Genomic DNA, 27088 nt, shown 5'->3' with positions numbered 1-27088 from the left:
CAGCATACATGGAACACGTGTCCCAACTCAGCCCTCCCTGGGGTCCCCCCTTATCCATGTCAGGGAGGACCCCAGCACTCACTTCACCAGTGTGATTAAGGGACACAGTTTCACAGAAGCCAGACTCAGGGCACCAAAAGGCCAGAGTGCACCATGAGGTGGGCAGGAGGTCCATGCTGGGAGGCTGCTAGACCCTATTGCCTGCAGCTCTGCTGTTCACTGTCGTCGTGGTAACTGATGGCTCTTGAGCAGGTCCCGGCTCCCCAAGATGGTCTGTGTTCCTTTTCCTGACACACTCATTTAATTTTTAACGCACAAGGCATTTGCTTATTTATTTTCATTGTTCTTGATAATAATTCTAAGCCATTAGAGGGGAAAATTATATTCAAAAATGCTGTTTCACACTTTATTTGTTTGATGATTTAGAGCGATAGAAAATAGCACATTTGCTGGCTTTTATAGTCTGATAATTATTCACATCCATCAAGCCATTCCAGGGGAATAAACAAAACACCAAGAAAATTACACTATTAATAGCATCTTCTGTGGCGGACAGGAAGACTCTTTCCTGGGCCCATGTCCTAGCAAGATGAAAGTGTCCCATTTGCTGGCCAGAGGCAAGTTTCCACCTATGGAGAGCACCATTTCCCAGTTCCCCTGCTCAGGCTTTGTCAACATGAGCTGTCTGGCCTCTAGCCATCACCTCCTCTGCTCTACCAAGGCCTAGTCTGCTGAGGACCTAGGGCTGCCTGAAGCCACAGCTCTGGTTCTTTCTCAGGTCCAGGGGACCCTTTGAGAACTGCGCAGGGAGAAGCTCTCAGCTGTCAGGGCCTCACGGTGTCCCTGGGACAACTCTACCCCATAACTGTTCTCCACTCTGAGTCCCAGACCCTTGGGAGATGGCCCATTCCTCCAGCTTGCCTCCTGGGCAAGATTATAGGTTTTCAGCTTTGCCTTTTTGGGGTGGTAGTAATTAGAAGGGGTGATCACTGCTTTGTTCAAAATACTACAGAGTATAACAAGGAGCCTACAGAGGGGCCAGGGGCCTGCCTACCTTGTCTTTCCCTACCCTAGAGTGGCCTTTGCATAGGACACACGTCCTGGGAGCTCATCCCTGTGCAGTCCCATAAGGCCAGTGTAGTGCTACCTGGTTGCCAGAGATATGGCTCCAGTGGCTCCTGCTGGAGATGTGAAAGTCTTAGTGACTTTCTGGTTTAAATGTTCTAGAATGTGGTGGGGCTAGGGGTTGGGGGTTATTCAGAAAATGCTGGAGGGGAGGAGCCCAGGACTCATGTGTTCTTGGGAGATTTTGGCTTCCAGAATGTGAGATGTGGCTAGTCCTGGAGGGGATAGTGGGGCCAGAAGAAATAGGGGCCACTGGGTCAAAGGAGGAGTGATGGTGCTGATGGGGTAAGAGGAGCTGGGTGTGTGGGGAAGGGATGCTGAGCTGGACAGAGGAGAGGGGCCTGGAGCAGGTGCTGCCTGGAGACTGTCACTGGCCAGTCTTGACATGAACGAGCACCTGGAAAGAGGGGTCAGAGGACCCAGGAGGGCTATCGGTGCTAGAAAAACATGCACGAGCCCTTTGCTTCCTGGGCAAATGGTGCAGCCACATCCAGAAAGAGGCCACCTAGGTTCACAGGCAGGCAAAGTGGATTGGTTTTGGCCATGAAGTTTGACCTTGTGATGGAGACTGAGCTCTCAGGGAGTGAGACAAACTGCTTCCCTATGTCGGTGGCAATAAAACCAACTTTGTTTTACAGCCCTGAGAAATTGCTCACTAATAGCCAGACAGATGCTTCTCCTGCCTCGAGGTTTAGTGAACAAACATTTTCAACCCAAATAGCTGTTTTTCCTTTTTTTTTTCCCTCTAGAGTCAGGGCCAAATGTCAGGAATGCCCACCATAGCCCTGGGCAGGGCCGTGACAAAGGTGACCTGTGTTATTCACTCTTTGGGGAGCCCTGGTAGGGGACCCCACCAAGGCTGTGTTCTGGGGATCCCTGAGGGGTCTCTGAGATGCCTCTGTGGTGACTGTGTGTCCCTGCTGTCTGTGTCCATGCTGCTGCCTCTGTGGGCAGCCTATTGGTGCTGTGTTTGTCCTCAGGGCGCCCAGAGCACTGTGTCATGGAGAAAAGGCTCAGATGCCACCCTAAAGCTTCCCTGTCAGGGGGCTGGTCCCTCAGGCAGAACTCAGGTGCTCTTGTGCAAACCCCGTGTGGACAGATCACTGACTACTCTCCCTCTGGCAGGCAGTTCTGTGTGTCTGTAAGACCCTGAACCCTTGCATGGTGGCTTTTTCCGGATATTGAGGTTTTCCTGAGTCCTTGGGGATGGCTGGGTGGCATGCCAGTTGGCATTGGGGCATGGGGGGCACCTAGCCCCCGAAGGCTGCTGCATTGTGTCGTTCGTCCAGGTAGTGGGAGGTAGCTCCTGGGCACTGATGGCAACAGAGTCCTGAAGTCTCTGTGGTTGTCTGGCCTCCCATCAGGAGTCCACCATGATCTCTCTGAGGGCTGCTTTTCTGCACAGCAGGCCGGCAGCCTGCAGCCTGTACTCTCTGATAACAGAGAAACCACATTTGAATGTATTAAACTTTTAACATCCACCAAATTCAATTAATCTTATCTTTACAACTCCCAATTACAGGCGGTAATTAAGTGAAAGCAGCATTGTAGACTGGGGTATTGCATTAATCATCACAGCCTTAGAGCCATGAATTAGTTCCTTCAGTTCCCTGGTTCATCTTCTCGGAAGGAGTAGAGTGTTTCATTTCCCTTTTTGGGGGGACATTAATCCCACCAAGGTACTTTGGATTGGGATTAACTTTTATCATCTTTATGTAAATGATAAAAGGTCATTTAAAAAAGAATAACCTTGAATTTGCCCAGACAATAGAAAATTCTCTTGACAACAGTGGAGGTGAAGTTGCTTAGGTCACTTTGGTCAAAGGTCCTGGGAGCGTGGCCTGAAATTAATCATCTGTGCCCTGTTAGATTACAGACTACATGATGTTCACCTTCCCTCCTACCTCTGCCCCCTTTTTATTTTATTAAAAAAATCACATGCCTCTGTCAGAATGGGCTTTGGCAGCCAGAGCTTGGGCTGTCTTCCTTCTTTTGTGCTCTCCTTATCTTGCTTCCTGCGCTTTGAGGGCTGCAGTGAGAGGCCACATCCCATGTCTCTTACCTGATATGACTTGTTCTGGACTGTGAGGTGTTGGCATTATTATTCAGAAGCAGGGTCTCTCCTTGGAACTGTCCTCCTTAGTGGAAGGATCCTGGAAGGAGGCTGAAGGCTCAACTGTGTCCTTAAGGGCCCAAGGCCTTAGGAGTAGGCTAGGTGGCAGGTAATGTGGCCTCAGGGCATCTTGCTGCCCTCCTCTACGAGGCTCTGGTCCCTGGCAGAAAGAGTCCAGGTTCCTGCATGCAGTGGTGCAATCTTAGTGAGGTGTCACCCTCCTATCTCCATTTACAAACTTTCCCCTTACATCTTTCTTATTGATGACAAAGCCTCAGCAATCTTTCCAATATAAAATGTGTAAAAATAAAATATACCAAGTGGGAGACAAATAGAATTTTTCTCATTGCTAAAGCTTCTTTTTCCTGTTGGGTCCGGGCAGGGAAGGGGATGGTGTAGGTCTGGAGACCTGCAGGCAGCTCAGAGACCCTGAGCTTCCTTCTACTCTTTCTCACCCCACAGTTCCAATCAGTGCTTTTTCTTTTCTTTTTTGCCTTTTTTAAGTCTCCTTGAGGTTCAGTGCTGCTTAACTGGGAGTGTCTTCACTCCTAATATCCCTGAGTGCCCTAGTCCCTAGCCACCATCTCCTGGTCCCCAGTCATGCTTCTCATTGCCTTCCTCCTGGAATTCTGTCCTGACTGCCCCTCTGCTGCCACCCCCTTCTCATGGCGCTAACCACAGCTGCATTTCCTATCTGCTCTGCACACACTTTCTGGGTCTCCTCAAGGCCAAGGCTGGCCAGGGCTGCTCACATGCGGGCACCTCTGACACACCTCCCTTCTCTCGCAGGTATGCCATCCCGCCGGAGCACGGCAAGCGCCTGGAGCGGCTGGCCATCGGTAGGTGTCTACGCCCTGGGCCCTTGGGAGCTGGGACCCTGGAGCTGGAAGGGTGGGACCTGTGGGCCGAGGATTGCAGCCAGCTCCCCATGGGGTTCCATTGCTGTTGGGTTCTGATTTTGAGGAGCAGTGGCCTGCTTTGTGCTAGTGCTATCTTTTTCTTCATTTCCTTCCACCCTTGTGTTCAGATGCATAGCCCCTTTGCTGTGTGATTTGTCTCTCCGTGAACTTCACCCAGGATGCTGCTGCTCTGAACACTTCTGTTTTTCAGTTCTTATAACATACTTCTTGGAAATGGCTGTTTTCTGTCTTGACATTATGCCCTTTTCTATTTTTTTTTTTTTTTTTTTGAGACAGGGCCTTGCTCTTATCACCTAGGCTGGAGTGCATTGGTGTCATCACAGCCTCAAACTCCTGGTCTCAAACAGTCCTCCTGCCTTAGCCTCCTGAGTAGCTGGGACTACAGGCACCCACCATGATGCCTGGCTAGTTTTTCTAATTTTAGTAGAGATGGGATCTTGCTGTGGCTCAGGCTGTTTGACCTCAAGTGATCCTCCTACCTTAGCCTCCCAGAGTGCTGGGATTATAGGCATGAGCCACCATGTGCGGCTCCTTTTCTAATTCTTAAAAGTCTTTGTTCAGTCTAGAAGAGGAGATAGTTTCTCTAGCAGCTCTCTCACCTGTGTGGAGCTGGTGTAGTGACCACAAGGCTATTTGTCCTTGTTGTGCTGGAACCTTGCTAGCCCAGGCACCTACAGCAACTGTCCCTGGCAGCAGCGGCCTGACCTACATTCAGACTCTATCTGGGGACTCTTGGAGTTGGAAGGGTTTGTCAGAGAGGGTTCCAGGGCATTACCTGGGTGAATGGCAGATCCTTGGGTTGTGGGATATGTAGAAACCAGCCAGACACTCTGGGCGAGGGCTGTGTAGAAGACCCATGGCTGCCCCTCCCTGGGGGCATCTGGGCAGGTAGAGGGAACTTGTGCTGTGTCAGCTCCCCCAGCTCCCCTATCACAACTCGGCAGAAGCTTGCCCCATCAGATGCCTCATAAGTGCCTAGAAAGACATTAAAAGACACGACTGGCTGGAATAATCCCTTTCTTGTTCCTCAGATCGGAGGTGGCCACACAGAGAGGCAGCTGCCTGTGCTGACTAAGTGAGGGTGGATTGGGGTGTGAGAATGAGGACCAGCAAGGACCCAGCTCCCAGAAGGCTCTGGCAGTACTCCAAGGGCCCATCTGAGCATCCTGCCCTTTCCAGTGACAGCTGGGGACAGCCTGGCAGCCCTGAGATAGTCATAGGCTTTTCCAGAAGCCCCTGCTCAGCCTTGGTACAGGCTCCCTGACTGCCTGGCTGTCATCCTGTGTCTCTCCCTAATTTTTGAGGCAAGGAACACCCACCATACTCTTCTTTTCCCTCTTCCCACTGGCCTTTTGACTTTGGAGATGGGCACAATCTTTGGAAAAATAAGATCTTTTATCCCAGAGGCTATGCCAGGAGCTGCTGGTCTATTCTGCAAATGTGTCCCAGCTAAGGGCTGCAGAGTCGCTGGGGGACAAGGAGGGAGGGACTTCTCCCAGCACACTAACCAAGGACTCTGCTCTTGCTACTCTGAGTCCTCCTGCTGGAGATGTGGACCCTGCTCTCGTGGGCAAGGAGGGCCCTGGTCTCAGCGGCATGCTTCTCCTAGTAGAAATTCTGCCACTAAAAAGAGGCTCTAGCAAAGGTCCATTTCACTTACATATCGAAGCTCTAAAATAAAAGCCAAGTTAAAGCATTTTTTCCCCATCGTATTTATTAAAAAGTACCATTTCCAATACAAATTTTAATTTAAAAATAAAAGTTAAAGAAAATTTCCCCAATTACATTGTTTCCCTGTTGCTATTGTAACAAAATGACCACAAACTTAGTGACTTAAAATAATACACGTTTGGCGGCGCCTGTGGCTCAGTGAGTAGGGCGCCGGCCCCATATGCCGAGGGTGGCAGGTTCAGACCCAGCCCCGGCCAAACTGCAACAGAAAAATAGCCGGGCATTGTAGTCCCAGCTGCTCGGGAGGCTGAGGCAAGAGAATCGCGTAAGCCCAAGAGTTAGAGGTTGCTGTGAGCCATGTGATGCCACGGCACTCTACCTGAGGGCGGTACAGTGAGACTCTGTCTCTACAAAAAAAAAATAAAATGAATAATAATAATAGATGTTTATTCTATCACAGTTCTGGAGGTAAGAGTCCAAAATGGGCCTCACTAGGCCAACATCAGGGTGTGGCAGGACTGGTCCCTCCTGGGGCTCCCGGAGAGGACCCATCTCCTGCCTTTTCCAGTATCTAGAGGCTGCCCACATCCCTCAGCTTGGAGTCCCTGCCCCCCTTCAGAGCCAGCAGTGTAGCATCTTCCAGTCTCTCTCTGCCTCTGGCCTTCCCGCCTCCTTGTGTAAGGACCCTGTGGGGACACTGGACACCCCCCCCCACCCGTCCCCAATCATCCAGGATGACCTTCCATCTTAAGCTCTAATCCAGTCCCTTCTGCAGAGTTGCTTTTGCCATGTGAGGTGCCACACTCACAGGTTACAGGGATTAGGACGGGGACATCTCTGAGGCCCACCATTCAGCCGACTGCAGCTATACAACTGTAGAAGCAAACACCACAGAGCAGTTAGCTCAGGTGCTCTCTGGCAACTAGACCTCGAGGCCCTTGCTTGCATCTACTGTGTTCTCTGTGTTAGAACTTTACAGTTAGCCATGGCCAAGCCCTCCACATCAATAGGCCTTTTCCATGAGATGAGTGAAGGCTGAGCACAGCTGGAGAGGCAGCAGACAGGGCCCAGTGGGGCCACTGCCACCACCAGATGACACCACCACCACCTTCTCCCTGGAACTTGACTGGCTCTTTCTGATGTCTGATTGAGACCCAAAGGACTGGTCAGCTTTTAGGTACATGCGGAGGGCTCAGTGAGGGGCTGGGTACAGAACAGCCAGAGAGCAAGGGGTCAGTTCTTTGGTGCCTTCATGTGAGTTCTTGGAAAATACAGACTCACAAAGTCACTCCTTAGCAGGATGGAGCAGCCCCTGGAACCTGGAGAGACAGTCAGGCTGGGGACCCTGAGGCGGGCCAGGAAGGTGGCTGGACACAGATGCTTGGGGTATGGGAAGTGCTGAAGTTCCCCTGCAACCCTCAGGGCCCTGTCCTCCCCTTTGGGTTAGAGAGCCTGGGGGAAGGGTGGGTTGTTGGGGAAAGCCAAGTCCTCCATGGGCATCCTTTCCATACTTTGCTGGGTGTAAGTCACTGGGTTGTGGGGGTGGTAGAATGGGCCTGTAATCAATACGGAACTGTCTCCAGAGAGGCTCGCTGGGAGACTGGTGGGGCAGGGAGAGAGCGTTAATATGTTGGCACATTATTGGTGCTAATCACTTAAAATGTGTGCCTTTATTAGAGCTTTAATGAGCACCACTTAAACTATGCATTAAAAAGAGGAACTGCAGAGAGGCCACGGGCCGGGTGGCAGGTAGTCATAATTCTAATTGAAATGCTTTCAGTGCAGGGAAAGTTGCTGGATTTGGCAGCTTCTCACCCCTGGTGCTTTCCATTGTGTCTTTGCAGTGAGGAGCCTTCACCCTACTCTCTGCCTCAGTGTGTGCCTGCGCATGCACACACATGTCCATCCATGAGGGTGTGTGTTGGCCTGGAGGCCCAGGCGCAGGGACTATGTGGGAGTCCAGAGGGCTCTAGAACCAGCCATGGCTGTGGGTCAGTCTAGGACTGGGGATCCCTGTGGACACCACTCTTGCTGTGGGCATGGCACACTGCCTTATGTCATACAGGGAATTCTGCTCTGTTACCCTGCAGTGCTGGGGACTGGGATGCAGGTGCAACCTGGAGGGAGCAGCAACCCCTGGAGGGCAGGCCACTACCTCCTGTCATTAGCACACGGGACGTGGATCTCGCCCAGGCCACCCACTCTGTTTTGTCCACTGTCCTCCTGCTTCTTGGGGCCCCTCACCCTGTGCAAGTATTCAGGCCACCTTCCTGGCTGTTGTCATAGGCAGAGCAGATGGCAGAGGGGGAGGCCCCCAAGGGGGTTTTGAGTCCCATTCGTTGCCTGCCTTGCCTCCCACGGTGCCAACTCCAGGAGGACATGGCTGAGCTTTGGAGAATAGCCTAGGGTTCTGGTTCAGGGAAGTCCCTTCAGCAGCAGGACCGTGTGCATCATCCTGAGGGTTCTGGTTTCCTTGTCTGCCCCTGGACCCTTGATAGGGTGAGTAGGGTGTACTCGCCACCATCAGAAATCTCCTGACCTACCTTATTTTCACTGCGTATTGTTCATCTTTGACTGGAACTTCAGCTAATGTGTGATATGGAAACATCGCTGTGTAGTTAAGTTATGGAGCAAGTGTGCTTGTTGGGCAGAGCATTCCCAGATGCACACCTATTAGCCTCATTTTGTGTGGCCTTTGGAGGGTTAGGTCAGGAACTGACTGTGCTGCCCTTTCTCAGCAGGGCTGGGAGCTGAATGCGGGTGGGGCAGCCCAGGCCTCAGTTTCCTCTCTGTCCAAGGAAACCTGTGTGGGACACCTGTGTGGCCCCTGAGCATGGCATGGGCTGGAGCTGGACTCCACTGGGGATGTCTCACCCTTCATTGTTGGTTCTTCCTAAGAGACTTGTTCATGGACATGTGGGCAGCACTGCTCACTGCCCTCGTTTTGGCTGGACTGGCTCTAATGTTGGTATGCACAGGAAGGTGGCCACACTGTGTGTTTTCTTCCAGGGATGTGCTCTTACATAGATAGCAGTGTAGACAATTTTGTCTGTGAGGAACTCAGAGGGGACGTCCATGCACAGCCACGCAGTGTGGGGGACCCTGACTCCTCCTGTAGTGAGGAGACTCCAGGCCCCTGCTAGACTTTCACTCAGCCCCTGCAGGTTATGTGGCTGTAAAGTAGCTCCTGTGTGTTTCTTTCCCTCTGAGCTACAAGCTCAGAGGCCCTGAAACCCACCTGCAGGCCCAGCCAGGCCCTGCCATGTTCCTTGTTCCAGCATGTCCACTCCCTGCCCAGAGCACAGCGAACTCCTTGGCATGGCTCCTCAGACTGAGTCTTGTCCTTTCTGCCCTAGGGTTCTTCCCCGGGAGCTCACAGGGCTGCGATGCCTTCCTGCGGCACAAGATGACGCTCATCTCACCCATCATTCTGAAGAAGTATGGGATCCCATTCAGTCGGGTGCGTACAGGCAGGCTCAGGCCCTGCCTGGAACTGAGGGCCATGAACACACCAGGGGACAGGCTTCTTAAACCCCAAAGAAGGTTCTAGGACAATGGCAACCCCAGGGCAGGCTATGTTTGCCTAATGGTGAGCTCCCAGCTCTCCTGAGTTGGTGTAGAGGCTGGCATAGAGCAGAGTTCGAGTGTGTGAGTATGGGGTCTTGACTTTCTTTCCATACTGAAGGAAACCAAATCAGAATGTCAGGTATGACACTGAGGCCCCTCTACAGGATCTGCAGTGGGCAGAGGGTAGAGTTGGCCTTGCAGACTTGCCAGGTGCCCCTGGGCACCACTGAGCAGGGCACCCTGGCTCTTCTGTAGGTGGGCCCCAGGCTATAGCCTGGTCTCAGTTGCCCACCCCACCAGCTGGCTTTTGAGACCCAGGAGCAGGCTCTGCCCTCTGAACCCAGCTCAGCAAGTGTGTCCACGGCAGGTGATTCCTCCCCATGAAGGAGCCTTTGAGGACAAGAAGAGCCAGCTATGCTTCCCCACTTCAGTCTAGCAGGAGGCATGTGCCTGGAACCTTCTGGGCAGACCCTGGGCTGCAGCACTGCAGGCTGTGCAGAAGAGGGCCCTCTGGGGGACCCAGGTGTTGAAGGTTTTCTGTGAAGAGCAGTTTGTCAGGGTCTGGAGCTTGTTCAGTGAGAAGGCTCCTTCACTCCAAGCCCTCAACATCAAGTGTCAGCAAGTCAGAAATTACTTCTGACATTTCAATCCAACCGCCTACAGTATCAGCTCTCAGGTCGGGTATTCATTCTTTATGTTGGGGCCTCAACCAGGGGGTGATCATCAGATAGCAGAAGAGTCTGTCTGAGAAGTGCCAGTTCCCATTCCCTCCTCTTCTCCCCTTGTCTTCTGTTTTCAACATTATTTGTTTTGAGGAGCAACCTGGACAGATCATGGCATTGCTTATGGAGGTGAGAAAGACCGGTTTTCTGGCTGGTTTGCCAAGAACATTCTCCAGAATGGTGTTTCCTAGAGGGGCTGGTTTTGGGTCTGTGTCTACATTGCACTATGGTTTATACAAAACTCCTGACCCTGAACTATAAGCACCCCCTACATCCCCTGGGAGGCTGCAGTCAGTACTCTTGAGAGGCCGCAAGCGGTGATGGGGGCTCCAGATATGCAGCCACACTCCCTCACACCCCTTGCTGCCTGTGGGGTAGCAGCATCTCCTCATGCTTGTAGGGCGAAGGCCCTTGCCCAGCCAGAGAGCAGCACCCTGTGTCTTGCAGCCTCCCCTGACATTACACACTCAAGATGAACATCCTTTCAGGTGCAGTGTGGACCCCTCGTCAGAATTCCTGGCAGCCTTCAAATGAGTGACTCCCTGTGCTCCACTTATAAATCTCTGTAATGGTATTTACTTGTAGAAGAAAAAGCAGATCAATAGCAGAGCTTTTGAATAATTAAAAGTGTGTATTTCTGTAATCTGCCATTGACTTCCTCATTTATACTGCAAGAGGTCGCCAAAGAAACCAAATTCTCCGTGACTGGCGTGTGGGGCTACTTCCTATCACTGCTGGTTACGTGGCTGCATGGCCTATCCATCATCCCAAATGCCTTCTGATTTATTATTGTTGATGACAGTGACGTGGAGGACAGACACCACAGGCTCGAAGTGAAGCTACCCTGATGTAGGTTTTCTTACAGTACACAATCTTCTTGTTCTAAGAACATGATCTGTTCTGGGCTTCACTTCCTAGAGGGGTCAGGCCAGGTGAATTAGGCCCTAATGTCTGCACCTGCCTGGCCCCGCATTGGCATCCCATCCATACAGGGTTTTAGCCTTGGCATCTTGAGATCTAGCTGCATTCCCCAGAAGGCTCATGGCATGTGCCACACTGTGTGTCTTTACATTAGTTCTTCACCATGCAGGGGACAGGCCTGTGAGAAAGCAGGGGAACGTCCTACTTGGCCTGAGAGGGTATAATGTAGGATAAGAACATTAGTAACTGCTTATTTTTAAAAAAGCTCCAAACCTTAGTTAAAATTGCCCCCATTTCCTGGAGTTCTGAGTGGGGTAAGTAGAAGCTATCTCAGAGAACCCATGCCCTGGGTGGTGGCTGCCGGGGCTTTGGGGCCACACATAGTTTTCCTCCCCACCCCTGTTTCCTGCCATGAGCTCCATTTCACTGCATGCGGCTGTGACTTGGACAGGAATTTAAAAATATAACTTAATGCACACTGACTTCCCTCGATTGGTGCAATTAATTATTTGAAAAGAGAAATATCATAGTGTTCTTAAAGACTGGCTTTTCTCCAAGCTGTGTCAGTTTTGATTGATTCTGACACTGTGGCTTCTAGAAGTCTTATTTCCCCTCCCCCATCTCCTGCCACCCACTCCAGAGTTTTGGCTCCTTGTTGGTTACTTCAGTGAATGCAGCAATTTCCACTCATCTCTCCGGAGAAATAATGATTAGTGAGCCTAAGAACTCCTGCAAATCAAGAATGCAGAGATGAATGCCCTGATGAAGAGGCATAAAAGGCTCAGACACTTCATGGAAGGAGATGTATAAGAGAACCAATAAGATTTGGTGTTTGGCATCCCTAGGAGTCAGGGAAAGGCAGTGAGAACCAGGAGGTGCCACTGCCCAGCCACCGGAAAGGCTTAAGTCAAAACTGGCTGAATGCTGGGCATGAAAGGCCAGGATGAATGCAATGCCATGTGACTACTGTGGAAAACCACATGGCAGATTCTTGGAAATGTAAACGCCTACCCTCTGCCCTAGCAATACCACTTTATGTGTATTTACTCAGGAGGAATGAAAACATGTCTACATGAGGATTTGTACACAAACGTTCTTACTAGCTTTCAAGAGCCCCAAACTGGAAACAGCCCAAATGTTAACAGAAGATGGATAAATAAGTAACGATGTATCTGCAAGGCCAACAGTGAGGAGAAGGAATGAACTATTGGAACAAACAGTAGGAGTGAATCTCAAAAACATGCCCTAAGAAAGACACCAGGTACAAGAGTACCCACTATGCACCTCCAGAAAAAAGATCTGTGTGACAGTGCACCTACCCCCTTTGGGTGGGCGTTGCCTGGGAGATGGCTGGTGGGTAGTGCTCAGGGCACCCAGAATGTTCTGTTCGTTTGGGGTGGTGGATCTATGGGTGCAGGTACATAATACTCAGAACCCCAAACAACATGCGATCCAAGTTATATCTGTTGCTGAGTAGAGACAAAGACTTCCCACCTGACATCAAAAGAGTAATTTCTACTCCCTGAGCCTCAAACTCCTCATCTTATGAACCAGGCCCATGGCCCCACCTCAAAGAAGCACTTTGCTTAAGTCCTGGGGCACAGAGGGTGGGAACATCATTGTTGTTACGTGTCACCTTTTGAAGTGCTTTATCAAAAAGCTGTGCAGTCAGCAGCAGAGTGGGTGAGTGCTCAGAGTGGTCCTTTGGGTGTCCCCTCCTTGCAGGGGCAGGGTGCCTGGGGAAGGGGCTGAAGCCCCACAGCACTGGTAGATGACCCCTTGTTTCCTCCAGGTCTTAGGGGGGTCTGTTCCAGAAGTCTCAGATATTGGGTCATTGTGAGGCCCCACCCGAGTCACACATACCCCAGCACCTTGTTTTGTGTGGGGAGGTTCTCTGTTTCAGAGTCTGATTGGCCAGGTCACTTGGATTGGATAAAGAAATATCAGAGCCTTCTGCAGAGCTCTGATATGTGGCATCATGGCCCCCTTGGTCTCTTGCAAGGGATGGCATCGTGGTATAGGCTGCCTTCAGCATTCTGTGTGCATGCCGCTGTTCCTTCCTTCTCCTGTAAGGCAGGATGCTGCCCCATGCACATACCCCTGTCTTGATTTTAGAGGGCTCTGCAGCTGCCACCAGCCCCTCCCACCCACCCGCTCCCAGCTTTGTGGAGTCACATCACGGTGGCTATGAGCTTGACTCAGCCACCTCCAAAGGAGGATCCTTTGTTGCTTGCTACAAATGTTTGGTGGAAATGCCAACAGTTGCAGGATTGAGCGGTCTCTCATGTATAGGACATCCATCAAAATGCTGACTATGTCTGCCACCACGGGATCCCAGGTGGGGAGTTGGGAGCAGAGCTGTGGACCAATTGTGCCATTACGTCCTTCTTTGGCCACATGGAAAATTGAACAGAGTAGAGACTATGGGTTGCTTGGAAAGAGCTTTTTTTGACTCTGCATGGTTTCCTGGCTCATAGGTTGGGGCTCCCTGGCTCTTGGTAGAAAGTGGTTGAGCCCATGTTCCCTGCTGTGTTCCATGGGGATCCTGGTAACCACTGCCCCTCCCTCACTGTCCACCTTTCCCTCCCCAGATCACACAGGAGGCCGGGGAGTTTATGATCACATTTCCCTATGGCTACCATGCTGGCTTCAATCACGGGTTCAACTGTGCAGAATCTACCAACTTCGCCACTCTGCGGTGGATTGATTATGGCAAAGTGGCCACTCAGGTAAGAGTCTATAGACTCTGTGAAAGGGCCCGGATGAAGTGAGGGCAAGAAGTGGCCCTTCCCTGCCTATGCTGCCCCATGTTTTGTGCCGCGGCCAGGGTCTTTTTCTGGGATTCTCAGACAGCTTATGCCCAGAGCGCTTCTTACCTTGAAGAGCAAAGTGGAGGTGTGCAGGCTGTGTGGACTGTGGGAGCCTTGAGCCAGTCTCTGGTGTGTTCTGCCCAGCATAAGGGCCTAGGTAGGCTTCCTGGGTTTGGCTTGGCAGCTCTAATCTTAGGGGTGAGGGGCTCTTTTTAGCCAGCACTATCTTTTCTGCCCTGGACCCATCTCTTCTGAGGGTGGCTTAGCCAGGCAGGAGCCCACTCTGATACCTGCTTTTGTCCCTCCTCTGCTTCCTTCTGGGCATGTCCACTACAGGGTCAGAGCTGGGGTCAATATCCCCCACAGCCAAGCTCTCTAGTACCTGAGTGTGTCCTACTGACTTGGTCCCTGGGGGTTATAGAAAGGCAGGGAGACTCCTAGGATTTTTTTCCTGGTAATTTGCATTCCTGACCATAGAAGATGATTACTGGTCAGACCAGACACTGAACTGACAGCTTATGCTTGAATTCATTTAACTCTGTGCACCCATCTATGTGGCTGTTATTTGCTGTGGGGGGCATGTGAGGCTGCTTGATAGGCAGCCCTGAGTGCTGCTGGGTATGGTGGGGCCACTCTGGCCACTGCCCTCTCCATCTCTGCCTTGCTTGGTATCCTCTGGAGCCCATGTTGGCCTCTGAGGTCCAGTAGACAGTGAACAGCCTTTGAACCACAGGCCTCAGAGGTAGGTGTGAGAGGACCTGTCTTTCCCTGGCTGCCCATACAGGAGCAGGGGCAGCTTTCTCCCAGATCAGTCCCTGCAGGCTTCTCGGTATCTGTCCCAGCTGCACCTAGTGGGCCGGTGAACTTTCCTCTCAGGCTGGACTCAGGCCATTTTGGCTTGGCTCATGGCTGCTCCTCTGGGCAACACTGGATCGCCCCGCTCTTCTGGCCTTCTCTTTCCCCTGCAGAGATGGGTCTGACCACTTGCTGCAATTCACATGGCTCCCTGTGGTCTTGTGGACAGGATGTCCCCTCACTGAGCTGGTGCAGAGAGAAGACAGGCACTTCCCACCAGCTCCTCAAAACAGAACCTTCTGGTTCTTCCAGGGCCAGGATTGGGGCAGGTTTTTCCAGGTCTGGATGTAGAGGTAGGGTGACAAGAGAGGTCACAGGGCCAGATCCCAAGTTGTCTGATTCATCCAGTATTTTCTGGATATCAAACCTTTATAAAAGAGCCTTGAAATGTGGCCAGGTAGAATGAAGCCATTCACAGTGAAGCAGGAAAAATATCCCACAGATAATCTGTTTGTGTTGATTTTATACACTGATATTTTTTGGTATATCAGTTTAAACAAAATAGAGTGAACCTCCATAGTTGACCAGCTCCCTACCCTGACCACCTCTTTCAGTTGACCTGATTTTCACAGACTGGACATGTGCCATATGTACGTATCTGTAGGCTTTGTTCCTTATGCTGACCACCTCTGTATGCTGAGCAGTTTGTTACTGTCCTTGGGTGGTCACCTTACGAAGGTTCTATCATGTTTTATTAAGACGAATTTCATCTTTTATTGTTGCTATTAGAAAAATTAACATGTTAAGTAATATGTGAGTTCTATATAACTTATGCTCATTTTGAGCCCAGGGCCAAGAGAAGCATATACAGGCTTCTTGACCTATCTAGACCTAATAAAACACCATGGCCCCAAGCAAAATTTTTTATTTTCTGATGTGGCATTGAGTGTGTTCAAACACCATGGGTGGCTTGTATTATGTTTCTTCTGGGCAGTGCTATCCTGGAGGAACCGGCTAACCTTTATCTTTCTCATCATTTGTTTCTTTGTCTTTGCTGTTTTGGGCAGGGTAGGAAAGGAAATGGGCTGTGTAGTAAGGAGGACTCAAGAGATGCTTCCTAGATTGAGTTCAGAAAATCAGGGATCTCTTTAATGAAGATCTGGGCTTAGCAGAGAGATCTGGGTTTTTAAGCAGAGAGATCCTCAATTAGGGTTTCCCCCTTTGATCTACAGGAGTAATTACGCATCTCAGTGCTATCACTGTTTTGTAAGGGTATATGGCTGTGTGTACCTGCGTTGTAGTATGGCCACCATCGGTGGATGATGCGTGGGTTTCATGACCAGCCCCTGGCAGAGTTTGAGAACCCTGAGCCTCTGGCTTGTCCTGGAGGTGTTGTCAGAGCTGAGGCTGGGGGTGGGGTGGGGACTGCCCAGATAGTAAAAGCAATTTGGGGTTCAGCCATGTGTTCACAAACAAGTGACATTTGGGACGTGCAGATCTAGATCGGCCTCCATGCTTACACTGTCAAGTGGCATAGCGTGAAATTGCTGAACAAGTGGTGCTCAGCTCTCTGAACAAGCTGGGAGTGCCAGGGGGGTGTCCAGGCGCCAAGCTCCCTCTCAGAGACCCCTGCCTGCCCTAGCCTCTCTGCTCAAGTCCCCCTAGGGTGGTCAGGAATGTCGTTAGCCATGAGGTGTCTATGGCCATCATGGAGTGTGGGTGGCTCTGAGGCTTCTTTAGGGCAGGGTGTGCAGCTCCCATAAGCAGTCTGACTGAAGAGGCTGTCAGAGCATCTTTCCTCACAGGTCACAAACTGAGGAGCCTTAACAGCAAAACTTGTCAGAGATAGGGGAGCTGCTCAGGCTGGATGGGGATCTGGGGCTCCTCCAGGTCCCAGGGAAGGTCTGAGGGAGGGGGAGAAGCCCAGGACTCTCCACCTCCTGCTGTCTCCTGTTCTGGGCCAGTTTCTTTAAGCTCATTTATCAGAAGATAGCCAAGGAGGAGAATTCTAGCTTCCTAGCTTTGCTGAGAGATGTGTTGGCTTGTTCATTTGTTCTCTTTCGGACTCCCAGGAACCCCCACCCCACCTCAATTGTCCTTTTCTGCTGTCCTCTTTGTGCTCAGGAGCCCATAGGTAACAAAGCCTCGCTCCTGCATGTGGCTGGCCCATCTGAGGCTCAGCTGTCTGCATTCAGGGTCAGCATTTCAGGGTCCCTGCATTCAGGGACCAGGAGCTAATCTAGCAGGCCACCTGCAAATTGAGCCTGATGTTTGTATCTTTGAAGTATTGGGGGAAAAAAAAAATCAAAAGAAGAGCATGTGATGGTGGCAACTATATGGAACTCAAATTTCACCTCTGTAACTTTAGTGGCAGAGGTGCACAGTCATGCCCACTCAGTGGTGACTGAGTCTACTTCTGCCCTGCAGTGGTGGAGTTGAATCAGCTGCCCCAAACCCCAAACAACATTTGCTGTTTGGCCCTTATGGGGAAGCCTGTTGTCCCTGGTTTCACAAACCCAGGGTGATAGGTGGGGAGTGCTGGCCTTCTCTGGCAGGGGGGGCTGAGGGTCCCAGCAGCCTTGGGACTGCCTGCTGGACAACTGCTTCCTTTCTCCCCTAGCCCTGGGGCCCTGCTGGCAGAGGGGCTGCCCTGCAAGCAGCTTGGGCCCCAACTCTACACCTCTGTATCTTGAGTCAGACCAGCTGACTCGGGGGGTTCAAGGTGGGCTTCTCAGTAGCTACAGCCTCCCACAGGTCCGTCCAGGCCAAGTGCTGCCAACACTGCTTCCAGCCATCTGCAGAGCATCCCTGACTGCCTGCAGGCCAGAGGGTCTCCAGGGTTCCTTCTGGCTATAAAATCCTAGAGACATATGATCTCCTTGAGAAGAACTTGCCTAGATTTACAGCCTCAGGCCAGAGTAGCTTCCTGGAGCTTTCCAAGCCCTGCTCATACATGAGGCAGGCCTGCCCCCTCTGCCACAGAAGAGCTGGTACCTCCTTGAGTTCACCAGCCAGAGTTGTCACTCAAACTGGCCTCACCCCACTTCCTGTCGGCAGATGCCGACATGCACACTGAGGCCCATGCTGAGTTGGAGATAGTGTTTACTCCCAGGAGCGTCTGTCCTTCCCGGTATCCCTTGGAGTGTTAACCCTCATTACACATTGATATGGTGGCTGGCACTGGCAGTGCCCCTCAGAGGGCAGGAGGAAGGCCAGGTGGCTGCAGTCATGTGTCCCCACTCAGCCCTACAACACCTGCTCCCCTCCTGCTGGTGACCTTTGGACCCCCAAGTTGGGATAGTCACAAATGTCCCCAGACATCCCCAGTGTCCCCTGGGGCAGGATCAGTCACATTTCATTGTCCTTGCGAATAGGCAGTGTGGCTGGAGGTGGGGCATCTCTGGTGGCTGCGCAACTCGCATTTCCACATTTCTTCCTTCATCCTGCCAAGGCCCCACCTCTAGCACACTCGTTGTGGGGCTACTCATCTGTGTGCCATGTGTTCCCAACTTGCAGGCAGCTGTGCTCTGCTGTGGTCAACAGCCTGAGTGTGAAGTCCCGGAAGCACATAGATAATAAGGTGGCCTCACCAAGCAGGTGAGGTTGGAAGTGTTGGGGGGAAAAAATCAAAAGAAGAGCATGTGATAGTGGCAACTATATGGAACTCAAATTTCACCTCTGTAACTTTAGTGGCCTTGGTACAGTCATGCCCACTCAATGGTGACTGAGTCTACTTTGATTTTTTTCCCCCAACCTCACCACCTGCCTTGGGACAGACCCTGGTTTCAGGAGCTGCAGGTTCCATTCATTTCACATAATTTCACACAGTTTTGTCCTGCAGGAGGGAAACTGAGCTGACAGAAAGTCTGTGGGAGCCAGGCCCCCGTCTCCAGTGGAGGGATCATTCTTCTTTTTTTTTGGCCAGGGCTGGGTTTGAACCCGCCACCTACGGCATATGGGACCGGCGCCCTACTCCTTGAGCCACAGGTGCCGCCCGGATCATTCTTCTTTTAAGAAACAAATGCTGAGGGGACAATTGCTCCCCTCAGGAAGGGGAAGTTCTTTACCAGCCTGCTGATCACACTTGTCTGTGGGAGTAATGCCTGCTTCTGTGGGAATGGAGCCAGCACCTGCTCCTCGGAGTAGGAGGGGATATGTTTACGAGAAGGGGATGGCCCCACTCAGTAGGCCCAGAGTGTCCCAGAGGCAGGGAGCAGCCACAGGCAGGGCCACTGCTGTGGGGGGAGCCTATGGTTGCCTTTCCTCTGGAGCAGCTTCCACCAGCCAGATGCTCTCAGACCTGGCACTTAGTAGATCTCCTGAGAAGAGCCACCCTGATCAGAGGGGAAGCAGCTCAACTTTGACTCTGACTCTACTGTCACCACAGCAGTTTGAGTGACAGTCCTGGCTTCCTAGACCCCCAGATCTGCCTAGAGCCTGTGTGCTGCCTCCCTCCAGTCAGGGATCCACATGGGGAGATGCCCCTGCCTGTGTCCACTTAGTCCTCAGTAGGCATGGCCTGTATGTGACATTCAGATTCGAGCTGTCTGCCTAGAGTTACAGGGACAGGATGGGGAAATGGGGATACCCCTACTCGCTTCATCCCTTGCTAGCAGGAGTTACATAGGAAGAGCACAGGTTGTCAGAGGCGGGGAAGTAGTGCAAACAGAGGGAAGGAGGAAATAGACTATTGCCACTACCCATTTGACAATAAAAAGGAAGGAGGCTCTGATGCAGACAACAAGGATGGACCTTGAGGACATCGTGCCTGTTGAGAGAAGCAGACACAAAAAGCCGTGTAGTATCTGACTCTGTTTATAGGAAATGTCCTGAACAGGCAAATCCCTATAAATAGAAAGTGGGTTCAAGGTTGCCGGGAGCTCAGGGAAGGGGATAGGGAGTGACAGCTAATGGGGATGGAGCTTCCTTTTGGAATGACAAGAAAGTTCTAACTTTGGTGGTAATGGTGCTTGTACACCTTTGTGAATATACTGAAAGCTCCTGAATAATACATGTATACTTGGTGAGTTGTGGGGTGCGTGAATCCCAAGAATTGTCCAAAAAAATTCCTGTCCCCTTACCAGGTCAGTTCTTAGCAGATTGAGAACTATAATTTGGTAAAAATGAGCAAAAGAGATGCAAAAGAGTTTAGGAAGAAGAATCACAGAAGGCTGTGGGGGTCAGAGAGTATGGTGCTTACTGCGTTAGGGTTATCCTGCCTCCCAGACACTGGAGCACATAGGACGTGAGGCCAGGCCCAGCACCAAAGTCATCGTTTTTGCTCATGAGATGAGGAAAGGTGTTTACAGTTAGGAGGCCCAGGTGTGGGCTGCTGTCCTCCGGTAGTAAAATGTGTGTGTCTCCTGTGCCTGGCAGCTCTCCCTCCAGAGCAAGTCTGGGATGTCTGTTGCCTCACTGGCTATAATAGTGGTAATTATGTATCTGCAAGCAGGAAGTGGCTGGACCAGCAGAAAGTCTCACAGCCATGGAAATGGGTTTGTGCCATGCAGTTTGCTCATGTCTATGAGCATGGAGGGATGGGCACCGCTCTTTTTTTTTTTTTTTTGGTAGATGAGAGTCTCACTTTGTTGCCCTTGGTAGAGTGTCATAGCATCATAGCTCACAGCAACCTCAAACTCTTGGGCTCAAGTGATCCTCTTGCCTCAGCCTCCCTAGTAGCTGGGACTATAGGCACCCACCACACCACCTGGCTATTTTTAGAGACAGGGTCTGGCTTTTGCTCAGTCTGGTCTCCAACTTTGGACATCAAGCAATCCACCTGCCTTGGCCTACCAGAGTGCTGGGATTATAGGTGTGAGCCACCACACCCAGCAGGTACCACTCTTTAGGTGAAAAAGTAGGCTGTGGAGTATGAATATGTAATCTCATTTTTGTAAGGGTTTGTGGTCCCCCAAATAGGGAGGTGATTGGTCCAAATGTTAGATGACATTAGCTTTACATGGTAGAATTTGGAATACCTTAAAGACCCACATTAACTTCTCAATATGTTCTTTTTAATAACTTTATTTTTTTAAACCATGAACTCCTCTTCTGATAGTCAGAAAAGGGTGGCTTTTTTGGGGAGGGAGGGATGGTGTTGGCCATTCCTAGGTTCTTCCTCAGCAAATTGCCTGCAGCCCAGCATCGTGAAAGGTATTTATTGTTGTTAGTGGTGGTTTTGTTATTTTAAGAATGGGAATTAAAAACCAGACAAAACCCTTGGAGACTCTGCTGGGAGCCTGGCTTCTGCTGTGTGTCTGGGAGAGACCTAACTCCCTGGCAGGCAGGGAGGGATGAGGGCCCAGCATTCAGCTGTGTGTCCCTGACCTAGCTATGTAAATCACCACATGTGCCTGTATTCATGAGGCAATGACTGGGAAAACACACTATCGACTCTGTTTTTAGAGGTCCTTTTCTCCACTGAAGCGTTTCCTCTTTCTCTGTCTCTGAAGCTTTATTGACAGTCCTGCCTTCTATAAAGTGCAGGCCTAGGGCCTTGTGACTTTGGGATGATCAGAGCAGTAAAGTGACTTTGCCCAGGTAACCCTCCATCCTCCTCTGTTCCCCAGTCCACTGGGAGGTGAACTGTGGGGGCTCTGGGAGATGACACCCTCCCTGCTTAGAGTCTCCCAGGGTAGTGGCATTGTCTCGGGCAGGTGTCCTATCACAGCCCTGTAGGCCTGGCTGGAGAGGTCCCCTGAGGTCACTGCTCCACATCTCTGAGCAAAATCCCTGGGCTCAGATTCCAACAGGCAGGCTTTGTGGTGGGATTGCTGATGAGGAGATCAAAGGGACGCTCCTGTTTCGCTAGAGGAAAATAAAATGTTCAGGCACTAGTCCTTTTTGCTGTGAACTTGAGTTAGTCCTATAAGGATGCATGCCATGTTACATCAGCTCAGCACGTGGCCCTGGGCTGCCCCTGGGTGGTGCCTGGCAGACAAGGGGTCTTTTCTCCAGAGCATCCCTAAGCTGCCTGCCAGGAGGAGTGTTGACTGCAGATTAAACAGAGCGAGAGAGATTTAGAGCCCAGTTTGCATAGCACGGGAGCCCTGTGCACTTAACTGGTTTTCTGGCAACTGTCTCTGAGCAAAGCCTGCCCAGTGTGAAGTCTCCAGGGGAAATCTCTGCACTCTCAGGGGGCACCCGAACAGGGCGGGAGAAGAGGAAAGATGCTGTGTCCCTCTGAGCCCTGCTTCTGGAGATGGCCCACTCTGCACACACACCCCCACCTCCTGCATCCAGGCTGGGGTAGGGGCACCAGCAGGAGATGCGGGGAGGGGAGGGGCTGCTCCTAAAACCCCAACCTGGGGGATATTGAACTTAATCACTGTAAAAGGCAAGCCTGATTGTCTCTGCTGCTCTGCAGCAGTGTGTGTTCCTTCTCTTTGGTAATGATGCTGCTGCTCTGGGTGATTAACCCTGAGCCTGAGGCAGCAGCAGGTTGGGGGCAGGGTGGTGGTGGTGGGAAGAGCAGAGAAGGAGGAGGGGCTAGGAGAGGGGTTGGGAGCTCTAGCCCTGCCTCTGACCCACCTGTCTTTGCACCCCACTAACCCTCTGATTCGTGGCTTCTGGGGGCTGGGTGCATGTTTGCTGTAACTTGCTGTGTGAAACGTGTGAATTGTGCTTTCTCTTTGGCACTTCTTCCAGAGCTCCCCATCATGCTGTCCCCCCTGTGCTGGTGATATCCTTGAGCTATTCCCACACATACTCTAAGCTGTGCGAAGTCACACAGAGGCAGGCAGAAGAGAAGGTCTGTGGTTGGGACTGCCTGAGTGGATTCTGTGGTCATATACTGGCTCTTTACCTAGGGCTTGTGTTGCACATCAGAGCAATGGTCTAGATGAGGAATGATCTAGAAAGATGCTCAGGGTCTCTCCACTGGGAACCGTGGATGTTAGGGCCATCCTGGGCACTGTGGTACTGAGCAGCATCACTGCCTTCCCTCACTGGGTGCCAGGAACTCCCCAGTCATGACAAACATAGATATCCCCAGACACTACTGGGTCCCAATTGAGATACCTTGGGCCAGCAAGGCTCCTTGCTGGACACCATTGTCTTTCCCTTTCCTTAGGTTTCCAAGACCTCACTGGCCCGGGACTCCAGAGGGCAGTAGTCACATCCAGCTCAGGGAAGGGGGTTGAGGTTTTTTTTGGACTAAGGTTTGTGATTTGGGTGGATGGGCTTTGCAGGCAGAGTAACATCTGGGCTTTTCCACCCCCCTGGGTGGACACAGCTTGCTCCTTGACTGTAGCTGAGGCCAGGTGGCATCATCTAGGGAGGTTTGTTTGTGTGGGCTTCCTGTCCTATGGTGCCTCTGGGGCCTTTAGAAGCAGAGGGAGAGCTATCTTCCAGGGCAGTGTGCAGAGGGACATGCCATCCTGGGAGAGCATAGGGAGGTAGTGTGGCTGAGAGGCTGACCTCCTGGCACATGGGGCCTGCTTCAGCCATCGCAGCTGGGTTGACCAAGAGAATGAGAGAGTCTCCTGGTGCAACTGCCAGCCAAGGAGGGGTAAGTAGGCATCTGGCATGCTGGGTCCCTGCATCCCAATCTCCTCTGCCGCCACACTGTGAGTCCCTGTGGAATCATTGGTGCAGCCCTGGAGCGGTTTGCCCAGGTAAAAGCCCTGCTCTGTTCCCCACTGATAAAGCCCCTATGTGTCCTCCTTGGACTGATGGAAGTTTCCTGGGCAGCACTTGGGAGACACCTGGCACATGAAGAAGGGGAGGCAGGAGGCCCAGGTTGCAGACATAGCTTCCCTCTGTGCCAGGCCCTCCCAGGCAGTGTGTGGGGAGGAGGTGGTCCTGGCCAGGCATGTGGGCCACCTTCTTGTTACATCCTGCAGAGGCTGGCAAGAACACACACACACAGGCTTCCTTTATTTAAGAAGGTTCAAGGATGCTGGGGACTTGGTGGATGTGAGGGAGTAGTACCTGGGGTGGACAGCAGGTGACCTTGCCTGCCAAGGAGGGAAGCTACCCTCTGTACTGCTGGGATGTACTGTTGGGATCAGGCAGAGGGTCCCTAGGAGCCGGCACCTGATTGTTTTGTTTATGAAGCTTCAAATGTTTCCAGCAGATTCCTAATGAGCTGGTTTGTTGCTGGCTCTGGCTACAGTGCTGATGATCAAATCAGAAATGGGCCACATGCCTTTCTCAACTTATGTGAGTGTACATCCTCCTACTCCTCTGTCTGGTCTGTGATGTTAACGCTTTGTGTGCTGAAATGCCTGGAACATGGCACCATCCCCATTACAAACCGTCACAAGAGGAGTGTGTCTGTCACTTTGCTGGCCTGGCACCTGCTGGGCAGTGGTCATTGTGCAGATTGCTGTTCAGCTGCCAGGAGACAGAGAGCAAGGCAGGAAGGTGCAGGGAGGAGACAAATGATAAATAGAATGTGTGAGAGAATCTCTGATCTTGGGAACCCACCAGTGCACAGCAAGGAAGAGGTTAGGTGGCAGCTGGTACTTCTTGGGGTGGCAGAGGTCTGGGTGGATGCAGCAGTGACGGCCATACGTGTCTGTGTACTGTGGCTGTCGTAACCCAGGGTACTGGAAGCACCAGACATTTCTCTACTCAAAGAGGCCAAGGTCAAGGTGTAGGCGGGGTCGAGTTCCCTCTGAGGCTCCAGGGCCGGATCCTCCCTGCCTCTCTTGGCTTCCAGGATGGCCGACAGTCCTCAGCTTTACTTAGCTTTTGGAGGCATCACTCCCATCTCTGCCTTTGTGGTCATGCTTTCTTCCTTCTATGCCATCACGGGCTCTCCCCTGCTTCTGAGGACCCAGGTGCTGGGTCAGGTGGGCTGGGGCAGGTGGGCCCTAAACCAGTGGATGACGCATCTTTATTAATTGTACCTGCAGAGACCCGACTCCACAATAAGCACTCTCCTGAGGTCCCGGGCATGGTGCTAGAGCACACAGGAGGAGGCTCACTGGTAAAGGGACAGCATGTACCACCCCTGTTGGGCAAGAGCCTGGCTCTCAAGGAGGAGAGGAGGGCCCAGCAGAGGGTCTCGGGGCTGCTACACAGACTTGGCCACTCAGAGGGTTGGGCCTTGTTAGAATAAGGGGTCACTCTCGGCTAGATGAGAGGGGTCACCTAGTTAGGTTAGTGAGGGGTCACTCACTTGTTAGGATAAGTGGGCCACTGAGTAGAGAAGGGACCGCAAAGGAGAGATGAGACAGGGAGCCCGGCAAGGTGGGGAAAAGGGACCCCCTCTGGTTCAGGGGAGGTGGGCCTCAGGGTATAGCTGAGTGCACAGAGGTACAATGCCCTCCAGTGCAAGAGCCACCTGCCCAACTGTCATTTTATAAAGTAATCAAAATGAGATGACATTAAACGCTCCATTCCTCAGTCACATCCCTGAGTTTCTAGTGCTCACTGATAGCTGTGGGCTGGGAGTGGTGCAGGTGCAGGACACCCACCACTGTGAAAAATCCTGAGGCAGCCTTGCTAAGATGACCCACAGAGGGGTCTGCAGTGCACATCCCATGTCTGCAGCTCGCAGTGGTGGCAGGTGTGAGGTTGGGCTGGTGGTGCTGCAGACCAGGCTGCAGCAGCAACTTCTAAAGCCCCCACGCTCCAGCCCTGTCCACGTGGGCTGAGGCTGCTGCTGTTTAACTGCCTGCTAGCTCCTGGTGTGTCCTCCGTGTTCGGCCCTGGTTCCAGGTCAGAGGGCCAGAAGTCGTCACTGCTGCTCTGACCAGGGCGTTAAAGAATCCCCACAGTCAGGTGCTAGTGTGATTGGTGATTTTATTGAACCACATTTAATAATCTTCTTTGCTGTTTTATATGAGCAAATTCTAGTATCTGTTCCATCTTTTAAAAAGAGATGACTTCTGATTAAAGTTCAATGCTATTTAGGTCAGGGGAGGATAGTAAATTGGATCCCCAGGCTCTGAGGCAGCTGGGGCAGGACCTGAGAACCCAGAGTGGGACATGGTACTTCAGGGGACAGAACTCCTCAACCTGGGGACACTCGGGATCTGGGTGTCCTGGCAGATACAGGATTGAGTGTGTATGCCCGTATATGATTTCCCTCGGAATCAGATTCTGGAAGGACCCCAACTGTAGAGTGAGGAACCGTAGCCCCTAGCTTCTGGCAGGCAGAGCATGTACCCCCATGTCTCCGCAGCAGCAGGCAGCCCGTAAGACTATGCAGTGGTTGCTGAAAACTCAGGCCCACAGGGAGCTTGCTTTGTGGGGCAAACGTTTTGACATCATACCAGGTCCTGACATGGACAGACAGGAATGTCCATAGCTCATTTACATAGTGGAGGGAACCTTTACAATGTGGCCCCAGACTTGCCCCTCCTGACTCCATTCACTCTCCACAGGGCGTCCCAACCTCCTGGGCTCCAGGGACTTCTGGGGCACCTGCTGGCAGGCCCAAACCCTGGTCTTTCGCTCTGTGAAATGTGACATTTCTGTACCCCGAGTCACTGGTGACGCGGGTGATATGTGCTGTGGGTGGCACCTGCCTTAGCAGAAGAAGATGCCCTCATTTCTGTGGTCACTTTTAATAGCTGTGGAGACCAAGAGAATGATTTCAAATATCTGGTGAGAGGGAAGTGTCCACAAGGGAACAAGTGTTTTCTGTTAGATTCTGTGTTTTAAAGAATGTGGGGGACAGGCAACGTGCATGGTGCAAGGTACGTAGAGTGGGAAATGAGTGGGTCACCCCCTGTATGAGAGTGGTGCCTGTTAGCAGAGAAGAGCCACCCAAGGCGAGAAGTTGGCAGTGTGCAGAGCCGTGGTGACACCAAGCTTCACATACAAGGGATCATTATACAGGTAGTGAAGGATAGTGAGCATGGGAATATTATATAGCTGCCAGAAAGAATGAGGCCCCCTTAAGTTCCCATGTGGAACATTTTCTAGAATGTGCTTTCCGAGACAGGTAGGATGCAAAAGTATGATGTAGGATGTAAGCTGTGAGAAGCAAAGGGCAGCCTCCCGTGTGCTGGGAAGGCTGGTGCCTTGGGGCAGAGGGTGCCTGGCCACTTCTCTTTTGTTCCTCTGGAGCTTTGTAACAGGTGAAGTGTTAGCTGTTCTGGAGAGCCTTCTGTGAGCTTGGCCTCTGTGCTTGGCTGAGGGTTCTCTACAGGTCAGGTACCCAGTGAGGGCACCCAGCCATGAGACGTGAGCCTCCTTCTCTGGGCTCGGCACTGCCACCTGCACACAGGGCCCCTGAGTGCTTTGGATTCTAGGCACTCCGGGCCCAAATGTCAGCCAGGAGTTGTCGTGCACCATACAAGGTGTTTGCATGTATATACCCCATGGACCCTCAGAAGGGGCTTTGGAGGGCTTTGTCTAAGCCCAGCCCTTGAGCCCTGCAGAGCAAGGCTGGGCTCAGCGGCAAAGGAGAGGGTAAATGAAGTCCCCCAATTGTGCCAGGTCTGCAGTGGTCTCTGGGTGCCAGATGCTGCAGGGTCCGCAGAACCT

The 27088-nt window shown here is 51.9% G+C and overlaps 1 protein-coding gene across 6 annotated transcripts in view; it reads left to right on the top strand.

The window, feature by feature from the left end:
* The window catches only part of KDM4B (lysine demethylase 4B), a 143250-nt gene that overhangs the window by 73455 nt on the left and 42707 nt on the right, over window positions 1-27088 (top strand). For 3 of the 6 annotated variants that reach the window (XM_053579252.1, XM_053579248.1, XM_053579262.1), the window contains exons 7-9: window positions 4028-4077; window positions 9186-9289; window positions 13631-13768. In XM_053579252.1, the coding sequence (XP_053435227.1) occupies window positions 4028-4077; window positions 9186-9289; window positions 13631-13768 (292 nt within the window). Of the gene's footprint in view, window positions 1-4027; window positions 4078-7125; window positions 7216-9185; window positions 9290-10606; window positions 10762-13630; window positions 13769-27088 lie in introns of those variants that run through there. The other 3 variants (XM_053579266.1, XM_053579284.1, XM_053579276.1) reach the window with 3 other exon arrangements.

This window comes from Nycticebus coucang, chromosome 2 (genome assembly GCF_027406575.1).
Source record: "Nycticebus coucang isolate mNycCou1 chromosome 2, mNycCou1.pri, whole genome shotgun sequence".
NCBI lineage: Eukaryota > Metazoa > Chordata > Mammalia > Primates > Lorisidae > Nycticebus > Nycticebus coucang.
Note: the sequence above shows the minus strand (reverse complement) of the source record. Positions and strands in the feature narration are given on the sequence as shown.